General features: G+C 30.6%; 1 protein-coding gene across 4 annotated transcripts in view; it reads right to left on the bottom strand.

Moving 5' to 3' along the window:
- LOC106461319 (DNA ligase 4-like) overlaps positions 1–12,801 on the bottom strand; it is a 34,986-nt gene extending 22,185 nt beyond the window's left edge. For 2 of the 4 annotated variants that reach the window (XM_013921137.2, XM_022388190.1), the window contains exons 1-7: positions 12,677–12,800; positions 6,771–6,996; positions 6,200–6,277; positions 5,595–5,696; positions 4,379–4,517; positions 1,247–1,422; positions 552–656 (exon numbers count right to left, since the gene is read on the bottom strand). In XM_013921137.2, coding sequence (XP_013776591.1) covers positions 552–656; positions 1,247–1,422; positions 4,379–4,517; positions 5,595–5,696; positions 6,200–6,277; positions 6,771–6,932 — 762 coding nt within the window. In that variant the 5' untranslated portion in view covers positions 6,933–6,996; positions 12,677–12,800. Of the gene's footprint in view, positions 1–551; positions 657–1,246; positions 1,423–4,378; positions 4,518–5,594; positions 5,697–6,199; positions 6,278–6,770; positions 6,997–12,676 lie in introns of those variants that run through there. The other 2 variants (XM_022388191.1, XM_022388193.1) reach the window with 2 other exon arrangements.
- Positions 12,802–13,253: the final 452 nt, after the last annotated feature.

Raw genomic sequence — 13,253 nt, 5'->3', positions numbered from 1 at the left:
CATAAACAAACATACACACACACACACATACATATATATATATATATATATAGACACACACAAACACATGTATGTATTCATAAAGTATGAATTTTACAATTTTGCTAAAGAATAGGATTTTTCAACTTGAACAGTATCTTATGCACACGTAGATTAACCAGTCACATCAGGGACTCTAAGGTTTCAGGCATAACAATCACTAATTTTGAACTATCAACTAGAGAGAAGGCAACCAACAGCATCACCTGCCACAAACGCTTTGTCTACATCTTTGAACCATTCAGTGGGATTAACTGTCACTTTCACAGCATTCCAATATCTGAACATGCAGTAATAGCATGCCACAAACTTGTAATCATTTGATATAAAGTCAAACATTAGCTACTATGTCATGTTAAGCTCTTCAATTTTACAACATGTTTACACAAAAAATCCATTTAATAAAAATCAAATTGAGAACTTTATAACTTATATATTTATCAGGCTAAAATTACACTTTTGTATTAAAAAAATTAAATAATACACTAAACTATTTATGCTGTGACACTGACCTGACTAGGATCAGCCCTTTCTGCCAACATGGGACGAAAAGGACTAAATAAAGAAATTTCTATCTCATGTAGACGTAATGAAGGCTCCTTCAGGCGATCACAAACCTAGAGAAACATTATACATCAATGAAATACGTTATTCACTAACATAAAATTATGTACCTTTCCTTCCCATGAATGATCTTTGAGATAATATTACATCAATACGTGCAGTCTTTTAATCCTTGGTCTATAATCCTTGGTCTTGAAGACAAGTATGTGCATTGAAGTATTTTTTCAATGAGAAACATGTTTTTAGGAGCTTAAGTACAATTTTAAAAAAAGGTGCCTTTCTTAATTATGTAATTTTTTGCTATTGGATAAATGTGGAAGAGTGAAAATTTACTTGAGATGCTAGTAAGTCATTTAGCTTGGGCTTTTATTGATTTTAATGGTGCTGATAGAAGTCTAAACAAATCTGTAACAGATCAAATCATGCACTGAGATGATTCACAGGAAGAACTGACAAAATTAACTGGACACTGTAAATATTTTTCAAGAAACAGATTGATTTAAATAAAACCTGACATTGAAAAATTAGTCAAATATTTTTGATCAAATTACCTACATTTCATTCCACCCAAAGGTTATTTAATAGCACTGACAGGTATAACATTGCTGAAATTATGTATAGACAAAATGGTAGGTGAACTTACCTTAGCAAGGCTACTTGTTACATCAAAAAGTTCTTTAGCATCAGGATGAAATGTATTCAACACTGTCTGCTCACTAATCCCAAGTTTCATTTCTTTCAGAATCATTCTAATTAACCACTTCAAATCTCGAGACGATATGTTATGGGTTAGAAAACGAAATGTTTTCTTTATTTCCTCTGACAAGAGAGAGAAAGAAAAAAGTTACTTGGTTACTGCCAGTTTTCTTTTACTCATTGAAAAGCAAAATTAGACTTATTTACAGTATACATCATGCTTTATATACAATGCTACATAGTATTTATTGCATGATAATCAATTATGCTTGATAAAAACCATATATATTACAGAAATGTTAATCACTGGAGAGTGGGGGATATACTCCCTCATTTTGCCCAATAGAAGACACCCAAAATATTGTTCTTCACACACACACCTTTTTTTTCATGTTATTAATTTTCCACTGATTTTGGCAGAATTTATTAATTGTTATTGAAATGGTTCAATTCCAATAATGCATCTCAGTTTGATTTATTATTATGTTGGTCGGTTTCTAAAGGCTTTTTCTTTTTGCAAAAAAGTGCATAAGGTTCCTAACTAAGGCTATGCAAACATAGATAAAATGAAAACACACACACATAGACTTAAGCCTAAATGCCATCCTGTGTTGTAATATCCTTTAATTTCTTTTTTTCTAGCATTAACTAAGTACAGATTTCACAACTGCAATGTATATTAAATAGCCTACAAATAGACATTCAAAAATTTTTACAACTACATATACCAGGTTATAGAGAATCTTCCACTAGAGTTGATTCACTTGCAACTTTAAGTACTGCAGATGCGAGGTGCTGTAGCTTTAAGCCATATCAGCTTCAACTGAGATCACATGAATAAACTTTCAAAACAACACAAACTTCCTAAATAGCCTGATACACAGAGCACTGTCACTCAGACTTTCAAAACAAATCGCTGAAATTCTATGATGTTTAATAAGTGCACTTGACTACATTATGATATTTCCCTGCAGGTATATGTGCGATTTTACATACGTGCCCACATTAAACCAAAAACCTTCTTGAATTAGCTAAGTGCACAGCAGACACATTCCTTTCTGTAGATTTCCAAGAATGGAAAAGGGCATTTGAAAAATATTGAGCACACAAGGCAAAACATACTTATGCTATTGTGTTCAAAAATCTAACCTCTTCCCACCAGGATAGGAATGTTTACACAGCTTCTGGCACAAATGCAAAGAAATCATAAAAAGTTTCGTGTAAAATATTTTCATGCTTAAGGTATATGGATAGACAAGACCTTACAATTCAGAGGAAGGAAACTTTAAGACTTAAACTACTTTTAGTGCACTGTAAAGTAGAGGCATGATTACAATGAAAGATTTTGTTGGAAAGTCCAAAAATTAAACATTTATCAATGATCAGCTAGGCTGTAGTAAATTATATCATTACAAAAGTACTGAATTCTATGTACTTTTGTTCACAATACCAAAGACATCAGTGTTTGAGTTAAAGCATGCTTCAAGATTCAGTAAGGAATCTAAAGTAAAGCTAACAGTCTGTATGAAAAACATACTAAAAACAAAACAGTTCGGCTTGGTGACACACCTTGAGGTGATTTAGCTTCTAAATATGCTCAACAAAGCTCTGCTGCAGAAAGATACCATAGTAAAAGGGATACTGGAACACCTTATGTTAAATCTTTGCTGCTGTTTGCTGCCAAAACAATTGGAAACTTTAAAAATGATTTCAGCATTTTGAAAACTAAGACAAACTCTCAGGCTACAGAAGAGGTTTCAAATCAACCAATCAAATGAAGGCAGTTGTTTTGATTTGAGATCTCCTGGGAGAAACCTTGAAAGACAACCAGAGATGCTGAGAAATGAGAATTCCGCTTCATCCTGCTTATTAAGGGAGTGAGGGGCTATGCGCAGAAAATTGTATGTTTTGGCCTATGTGGAATCTTCTCTTTCTTAACTACTAACAAGTGGCCATTATCAGATTTATGGTCCTTCGGGGCAGCAGGGATCTATAAATCCAATGTCTAGAGATTTTATTGTAGGGGTGGGGGGGGGGGGGGGATAGGAGTAAACACACTTTCACTGATCAGGTGCCGAATAAACTACTAACCAGTGCCTGATTAAATCTTGGTGGTGTTGAGGCAAAGTGATGAAGAAGGAAGAAGTGATAAGCATAATGGTTAACTTGTTAAACAGGGATTTTTGAAGAGACAACTGAAGGAAATTGGTTGGCTAAGGGTAAATCTGTCAAGGTGCAAGTCTTCATCCTCACTGATGGAGGGGCAATGAAAGAAAGAATTAGAAGTATTAACTTTACTTAAATTTTGAAGTGTGACATGCAGGTGAGCACCCAACACCTGATAGGTTCTCACCAGTCATAATATAGCCAACAGAGTTTTGGTATCTTCACTAAATAGTCTAACAATACTTTTACAAAATGTTTTAACTTTCCTCTTATACACTTCCAATTGCGTTAGTAAACTAGTCTAACTGGGTACACAAACAATGGCCCTACAACTTATATAACAAGTTTCCCCAAACCTTGCCATTAGACCATCCTTCCCCCCCTAATCTGGAAAGATCAACATCACTGATTAAATAGCATTTCATTATAAAACTTTGTTCAACAATCATATTTTTTTCTATAAAAGCTAAATACAGAATATATGATTTAATCTGCTTATAAAGTAATTTCAATAACATGTGAAGGAACATGAAAAACCTACCACAAAATGAAATTACGTTTTTATTGTGGATATAATTTTGTTAACAAATCTGAAAAAATCTTTATGAATATTAATAATAAGTCTATTTATTTATTTAACAAGCATAATGTTACGTCAAGAAAAACATCTACATGTTAAAAATGTAATAAATTAGAAATGTATTATGAACAAACTGGGTAATTTGTGATTTAACTATATTTACTACACTAGTACATTTAGTTTATTTTATATTTTTTTAATACCAGTTTACTTTGTTTTGTACATTAGTCCCTGTAACAAAGAACATTTGCAAAGAGCAAACCAATCATGTGGAACACACATCACCAGTATTCATGCAAGCTTAAATAACAAACCTTTAGAAAATTTCCTCACCTTTGTTTTTAGCAACATTATTAATAGAAATGTCATCAAAATGTTTGTTAATTTCTTCCAAATTGATGGATGGAGATGTTTCAGGTGGGCATCGTTTTCTGAACACAAATTCTGCAACACTTGCAAAATCTCCTGCTACCTAGTTTTCAAATTATATCCATCATGATTATATTTTTTATCTATACAATTCAGTTTCATAAAATATTATCACTAAGATATTTAAATATCCAAACTTAAAATGTTACAATACAACAATAAATCAATGTTTGGCAATACTAATTGAAGTTAAACTGTTTAAATGAGTGACAAAAAAACAAGTAATTTCTTTATTGCCCAAAATTAATTGAACTAATCAGCTAAAGACATTACTTTGTTTAAAAACACTTATCACTCCATTCTCAAAATAAAATGTTTTTCTAATTATTTTTAAAATTATTGATTTTTAAAACTATGCTAATTCTTAATGACCTTGCTTTTAATGTGATGATGTTAAAGTATAGCCTTTGATCATGATTGATATATTTTATACACTTATACAGCAAAATAGCTTACTTTCAAAATCACAAATACTAATTTAAGATTTTTTTCAAATAAAAAATACTTTCAGAATTAGAACCAGCTGCTAAAATTTAATGTTACAGATATGTCTACATAATTAAATACTTTACTGTCCATACAATAATAATAAAAAAACAATTGTCTTTAAAGTTTCTATCATTGTATGAGATTATAAAAAACACACACTATATAAGGAGTTTTGCCATAAGAAAAATGCCACAAAACATACATGCAAGTATGAGGAGGAACAGAGTTGTCTTAAAAGGTTTGTATTATACGTGTATCATAAAACTAGAAACGTAAGTAAATAGTTAAAAACATCCAAATAAGTTAAATCAGCCTCATCAGCTAAAAGCAAGCAATTCTGTCAATCATAATTAAGTTTGAAACACTGAAACAAAACATAAAAAACTGAACTTGAGATATAATTATAATGTCATACAGTCTCTTGTTGCCACTACTATATAATATAGCAGGACAAAAATAATTGTAAGCTTTGTGGGCTATATTCAAGGCTGGCCTAAATTTATTAGTTCCAAAATTATTCTTTTTTAAAGTATATCCTTTATTTTTTACTGTGTTAGCACTTGAACAGAATATTTAACAAGGAATGAAACAAACAAAAATTATTATAAAAGCAAACATTTAAATTACTTACATCCTTAGCACTTTTTGGAGCTCGATAATTCAACAACTTCTGAGAATCCTCTGACTCTTCACTTAAACACTGGACCTTTATCAAGATTTTTGCTAAAAAGTGCTACAAAAAACACACCACTTTGCTGTGATAAAGCTGTAAGTTATCTTAAATGTTTATATGTTCATATATGTGAAACTCTCAATAATTATCCTTTTATATGGTAAAACAAATGCATACATATATCAATGTTCTACCTTTATAGATGCAAACAAAAAGACCTCTTAATTTTTTAAATCAAAAATAAAGAAAAAGTCAAGATCTTGGTGTTTGTTGAGATTGGCTGTTATTCATGTGCTCATAACTACAGAGAGCTAAAGATTACTAACTGGATGAATTGGTAGTATATGTGTTAAGTACTAACATAGCAGATCTGAAGACTGCTTGTTAGAGGTTATCTACTAAGTCATGAAATTAAAACACTTGATATTTTGAAGTTAATAATGAAATTCCTTATATTTATAAGACATGCCAAAACAATTTGAAATAATTTAATAATAGGCTAATCCTATAATATTGTTATTTAACAATTCCAATAATGCTCTAGCTAGGGACTTGTCTGTTACCTCTTTCATTCCATATGCTGCTCTCTCTCTCTCACACTGTGGCAATAGAAGTCGCATTGCAGGAAAAAATGAGTCTGTCTAGTAAAAGAAAAAACAAGAGCAGGAAATATTATTTATTACATCAATTTCAAAAACAAATACATTCCTGTTGTGCAGATTATCACTGAAGTTGACCATCAAAGTTGAAACATATATAAAATGTAAATTCTGAATGTGCTATTGCAATTTTTACAAATGTTTTGTGGCTTTGTTTTATTTAGCTAAAATTTTTTTTGTGTGTAACTTAAAAGACTAATTTTTCATTTTATTAACAAATAAGCTAGTGTTAAGTGCTAAATTTATGAAACACAATTAATACATGAAACCTGCACCATCTAAAGTATTTTATTCCAAAACATTTTCTAATAATATTACATATGAAAATCCAAAATGATAAACAGATGTGCATTTTATGTATATCTAAATAACATGCAAGCACCTTCAAATAATTGAAAATTATGTGATTTGTCTAAAAAAAAAGTATTTAGCTTTAAAATTAAACCTTAATTATAGCAGTAAAAAGAATTATTACTGTATTTTTGTCATCTTTGTGAAGTTCTTTGTGCCTATTCCTCCACTCAGAAATCAGTTGACTGAGAATTTTCCTTTTTTTATCCTTACCACGTTGGTTAGCAACTTTCTCACAGAACATGCACAAATCCCGAAATGGAAAGTTTTCTGCAACAGTCGACATTCTGTAGGTATGTGGTTACTGTATAGATACAATTGTATAGACTTGAAAGTACATCTGATTCAACCTAGAATATATAAACAGAAGTAAGACTGTTATACAAATATTACTAGTTTTTAATATATTATTTAGTCCTGCAACCAGTTTTAATAATTTTCTTTACATAGAGACATTCTACTGATTCCATTTAATATAAAAACCATTTTAAAAATATATATATATGATCCATAATATGGATGAATATGGTGCATCTGGTGATTTTTCAAGTCATCCTAAAAAGTTGTGAAATTTGAAAAATGTGCTCCAAGCGTTACAACCGTTTTTCTTCCTTAGGTTAGCAAAAATATTCTCAACCAAACCTCCCATTAAAACTAGCTAGTTAATATTTTATTTAGTGCTGTATCATAAAAGAACAATTTATTTTTTATTTTGACACACGCATTAGGCTGTTTAAAATAATGATTACAAAGTTTATTTTCAATCAAGTAATTATGACTGCTATTCTCTTTTCTTCATGATACTTAAACTTTAAAGCAACCTAGAGATGAAGTCATTAACACTTGTTGAAAAATATCTTGGTTCTCAGAAAAGATAACCCAGGAACAACAAGGGACCCTTTTGGTCATTCAAGGTTGTCCTTGCACATATGGACACCCTTGGAAAAAATAAAAATTTATACCCATTCTTTGCTTTTCAGGAAATCATCAATTCCATTTTGAAACTCCTGGAAAGTGCTGGCTTCCACTACTTCAAATAACAATTGATCCCATAGATTAATTACTCTGTTTGAAAAATAAAAAACTGTTTTAACTGAAACCAAGCCTGTTCTTTTCAAATCTTGTGCTTGTTTCTTTTCATTCTAGTTTTCATAATATCTTTGGATAATTTTATAAACTTCAATAAGATCACTTCTTACCCCTTCTTTTGTCAAGAGAAAATAAGTTAAGAGGTGTTAACCTATCCCTGTGAAATAACTGCTCCATCCATGATATCATCATGATAGCCCTTTTCCAATAAATCAATATCCTTTCTTAGAAAAGGAGACCAAAACTGTACACTGTATTCCAAGTGAAGCCTAACTAGTAATTTGTGAAGAGAGATGAGCTCTTCTGAGTTGTAACCAAAGTCTTTAAGTACACTCTAAAATTATATGCTTTACTACTAACAAAAGAGCACTGCTTTGATAACCAAGTGACATATCCACTACTATGAAAAGATTCTCTTCTTCAGACATGCTATTGAGTTGGTTCCCATATTATTTTAAATGCTTGAAAAATTTATGAGAATCCACGTGAATTACTTTGCATATACTATAATTAAAGTACATTTGACAAATATTTGACCAACTTACCAACTGATTGAAACCATTATTAGTACCTCAACATCCTCAATACAGCTATATATATCCCAAAATTTAATATCATTAATGTAGATAAGGAAAAGTCCCAAGCACTGACCCCCAAAATGCTCAATTACTAACAAGAGTCCAATCTGACTAGACTTTGTTAATAACCTTATCTTTCCCCTATCCAACTACCATACAATTCAATTAATTGATCTTTCTCTCCTACTCATGCGATTTCCACAGCTAAGTTTTTTGAAAATCTAATTACACCAAGTGCACATTATTTCCATCAAACAGGTAACAAGTAAAGCCCTAAAAAAAGGATTATTAAGACATGATCACCCACATTGACATTAACTTATAATATTGCATTTCATAAAATGATTTTGTACATCTTCTTTTGTCAGACTCTTAAGATTTTTCCCCACTACAGATGTAAGACTAATGTGTCCATAATTTCCATAGAAACTTATACCCTTTAAAAATGTGAGTTAAGTAAACCTCCAATCCTCAAGCATTTGCTCACACATATTAACATACCAAAATGAGAGAGAAGAGAGAAAAGTTGACATATTTGATCATTAACCTCCTTTAAAACAGAGGAAAAACTTTTCTAGGCCTAGTGCTTTATCTACTTTTAACCTCCCAGTCTTTCTAGTTACCACCAATGGGTTTAAATTCACATGATTCAAGTAAATTACCATATTTAACCTCTCAGTCTTTATAGTTACCACCAAGGGGTTTGTATTTACATGATTCAAGTAAATTACCATATTTTCCAGAAAGCTCAGTGTCAGGAACACTGCTAGTATCTTCTCTATTAAAAAAAAAAGAGAGAGAGAAAGAAAGTTAAAGGTTCAACAATCTCAATGTCTTCAACAATAGCCTTCCCATCAGTGTCCCTTAAGGGCCCAATTTATGACATTTTACTTACCTTTAAATACTTAAAAAAATACAATCATTGTTGTTAGTTTTACCATTGTCAGCCAGTTGTTTCTTGTGAAGTATTCTGGATTTCCTCATTTTGTATTTAATCAAACTCCTAGCCTTCCTACAGTTCTGTAAATCTTCTATCCTATCTGTCAATTTAAACTTCTTAAATTTATGGCAATTTTTTCTAATTACATTTGATCTTCACTGTTACCTTTTCCCCATTTTTTGAGAACATGCCTATACTGAATTTAAAACAATTTATTTTGAAGTGTTTCCCACATCATCTTTTAACTCAATGTCCCAGTTCACTAATGACAAATCTTGTCTCATGAACTCAAAATTGGCTTTCTAAAAATTAGGAAATAAATTTTTTTCTTTTTATTTGAACACATGACAGAACATCAAACCAAGTACTGCAATGACCATTTTTGCAAAAATTTTTGCCCACTTCAACTCTTGCAGCCAGAGTGTCATTAGCGGTAACAATAAGATGACCCACAAACCCATCCTATTGGTTGGCTCCTTGACCATTTCGTATATAACATCCATCCTGAATCACTTCAAGAAACTTCATAAGGATTCAACCTCTTGACTACCATTTTTGTCTTCAATCCTAACAGGCCGTAGTTCAATCCTTAAATAAAAAGCCACCCCACTCCTGCTCTTAAAAAGTCTATCACTATTAAATAAATTATAACTTGAAATTTAAAATAATTTCTATTATCAATATTCTCTATATTTAACAATTTAAATTTCCCTGGTTTTCAGTGTTCTGAAAACAAAGAAAACTAAGTCTTTCTTCATAGTTTAACTGACTTAAATAAGTTTCATCATGTTGAGATTCTTCCTGTAGTAAGGAGGCACTAGAATAATCTTTTTAAAAGTTCCTATAAGTAGAAACAAGAACTCTATTTGCTCTTTTTGTCACAGCTAGACACTAAGTAGAAGGTTTAAGGGTTTTATCACAAACACTTTAAACACTTCCATTTTATCAACACTGATGTTCCTACTTCAGAAAGAGTAAACCCTTTCCAAATTTCCACACTACAAGTGCATAATTATTTACATTTCTCAATATCAAATCTAATCTTTCACTTTTCTGACCATTCACTAAGACTGTCAGGGTTATTTTGGATAAAAGAAGCTTTCTGTATAAAATCTTCTCACAAGCATCTTGATATCATCAATATTTTAAATATCACCATCCAGAAAGCTATCCAAATCACATTCTCCCAATCAGAAAAATTACTGATTATTATTATTACTCTTCACTTCCTATCACCAATTTTATATTTACTTTTCTGACAATCTCATACTAATTTATCTCTTATATGGCACCTCAACCAAAATTTTTCTTAAAGTCAAAGTTAAAAATATTAACATTTAATGTCCTAATTTAAAACAAAGCAAAGGTCCTGTCAAATTGTTCAACAAAGTAGAAATACAAGAAAACTTTCTCACAACAAATTTATTTTATGAGTGACTTCTTATAATGGTTTCTGACACAATTAGAACAATAATCAGCCAATCTAACTGACCAATAGTTTAGATTATTTTCTTAATGCAGTCATAATATTCAGTGGGTTCCTATATATTCTAAATGTGTGACCCAAAGTATGATAACCTAAATGGGTTACCTTGCACTCAGTATAACTAAAGATCACTTGACAAGTACTTGTCTAACTTACCAACTGATAGAAATCATACTATAATACCTCAACATCCTCAGTACACCTAGAAATACCCAAGAGTTTAATGTCATCAGAAATACTACTAATTTACTAATTATGCCTTTATCAATATCATTAATGTAACCCCAATTATTTAGTTATAGTAATAAAAACTTCTTCAGCTGATTTTCTGTGTAGCAAAACTTTAAAATCCACATGTAGAACAAAAGCAGTAAAGTATTTTAAACAGTGGTCCCAATAAAAATTAAAATTGTTAAAAAAATGATTAATTATCACATGTATGTTTAATAGTACCGAAATAATAATCTCTTATCTGACCTTATTCAATGGTTAGTTTCACCAGTTAAAGGGATTACATAAACTGCTTATGGAAGGTTTGTTAGAGTGGTGGAAGGATAAGACTGAAGATGAAGTCCTAAATATTGGAGGAAATTACTATAACGTATAGTATAAGCTATGGAACTTTGGAAACCCATTTCTTTCTGTTTATTGGACCACCTGTTTTCCTGTTATTTTATTAACTTATGGAATGAGGTTTGTGTTGGTGGTTTGAATTTCTTTACGTGTTGTTGCTTAGCTTTATGGATGTGAGGGGTTTTATTTAGACTGAGCTAACTTCTTTATTGAGTGATTATTTTGAGCCTAATAATCTTTTCTCACCTAGCCTTAAATACTTATACTAGTTAGTAGGACAAATGCTGAAGTTACAAACATTAAAAGTGTGATATGAGATGTAAATTACTTATCTCATAAAATGAATAATCTGTGAAATTTATATTAAATACAATTATAGATTCCTTTGGTTGGGTCTATAACCACAACATATGCAATTAAGGCCAACATACAAGTCTTTGTTCTATCAGTGAGATTATATGGGAGGTTAAACAAACTGCCAGTGTAAGGCATATTGAGGTTCGAATGATTAAAGTCAGGGTTAAGTCTATTCATGTTAATGATATCCCCCCTCTCAAACATACATTTTCCTTGAAAAGGCACAATACCTTACAAATTTTATTCTGCCTTACTCCTGCCTCATTAAAGTACAACTACAAGCTTAAACATTAGAAATAATAAATGTGTTTAAGCTACAAATCTAAATTGCACTTTAATAAAAAACTTTGTTTATGAAACTTATGTATATGACAAATTATATCTAGTTTGGGCTGGTAATCTATTTGGAAGGTTGTTGAATTAGGTGTGGGTGTGACCTTCATGTGCTGAATGACACTGCAATTTTTAGTAGTCCAATTAAAATCAAGGCACTAATGCTAGATCTGCTATTATTATTCAGGCTAAATGAAAGATATAAATGAAAATGTAGTGTGATTACTAAGTTAAGAAAATTATATTAATCTCAGATTAAATTAGCATCAAAACAACACAGAGTTTAGCAATAACTTTATATGAAAAAAATAAAAAGTAATAACCATATTAAATTTTAATTCGCCCCCAAAGAAAAGTTATATACTATTGGTATTATTAATGTCAGAAATGAATGAAATTCTTAAATTATATTCTCCTAGGTTTCAGTAGACCAAAATTCAGACAACAGCAGTGTCAATCTAGTGATACTGATAATGTTATCAAATTTTCCTCTTACAATGCAGTGGTAAGTGAAAAACTCGAAAAGAAATTAACTGTTGAAAATGTAATTGAAATTGAATTTAAAAGCATATCTAAATAATAAATTTTGTGATACTGCCTAATTCAATTAATTTTAAAAATTAAGTTCAACAGTTTTCTTCAATTTCATAATATAACACAGAAAATTTAAATACCTTTATACATTTCTCGTTCTACAACGCTTTATTATATACTAGTATTTAACAATATTATATGAATGAATACCACCCTCAATTTCAAAGATCACTATAGTATATAAATATAAAACAAAAACATATTGACACAAAAGCGCCATCTTACTACACTACACAATATAACGAGAGGAAGTTTATATTCTGACAAAACTTTAAAATATGACTAAACTCTACATAGACATAGAGTAACAAAAGCTCTTCGTTGGCATGGTAGCAAAATCACACTGCTTTTATTCCTACGTGAATGCAACTAAAGACTTTTAACAGTCTAATAAACTCTAAAATTTCAATAGATCATTTTAAATTTCATACGGCTAGTATGTTTTTGATATTCTTCTTTTTGTTATTGTTATTACTTTTTTTTTTTTTACAACTTCCATTAGTTTTATGCTGGATACTTGGACTAATGTGCAAGTACGCTTATTTTAAGTGAATTCACGATTTGTGTAGTGGTAATCTATGCGAATCTTAATAGCAAACGACTAGTGTTTTATGTTTTCCGTAAGCAATGACTTATTCCTTTTTTAAAGGTTAGTTT

This window comes from Limulus polyphemus, unplaced genomic scaffold (assembly GCF_000517525.1).
Source record: "Limulus polyphemus unplaced genomic scaffold, Limulus_polyphemus-2.1.2 Scaffold934, whole genome shotgun sequence".
In the NCBI taxonomy this organism is placed as follows: Eukaryota; Metazoa; Arthropoda; class Merostomata; order Xiphosura; family Limulidae; genus Limulus; species Limulus polyphemus.
Note: the sequence above shows the minus strand (reverse complement) of the source record. Positions and strands in the feature narration are given on the sequence as shown.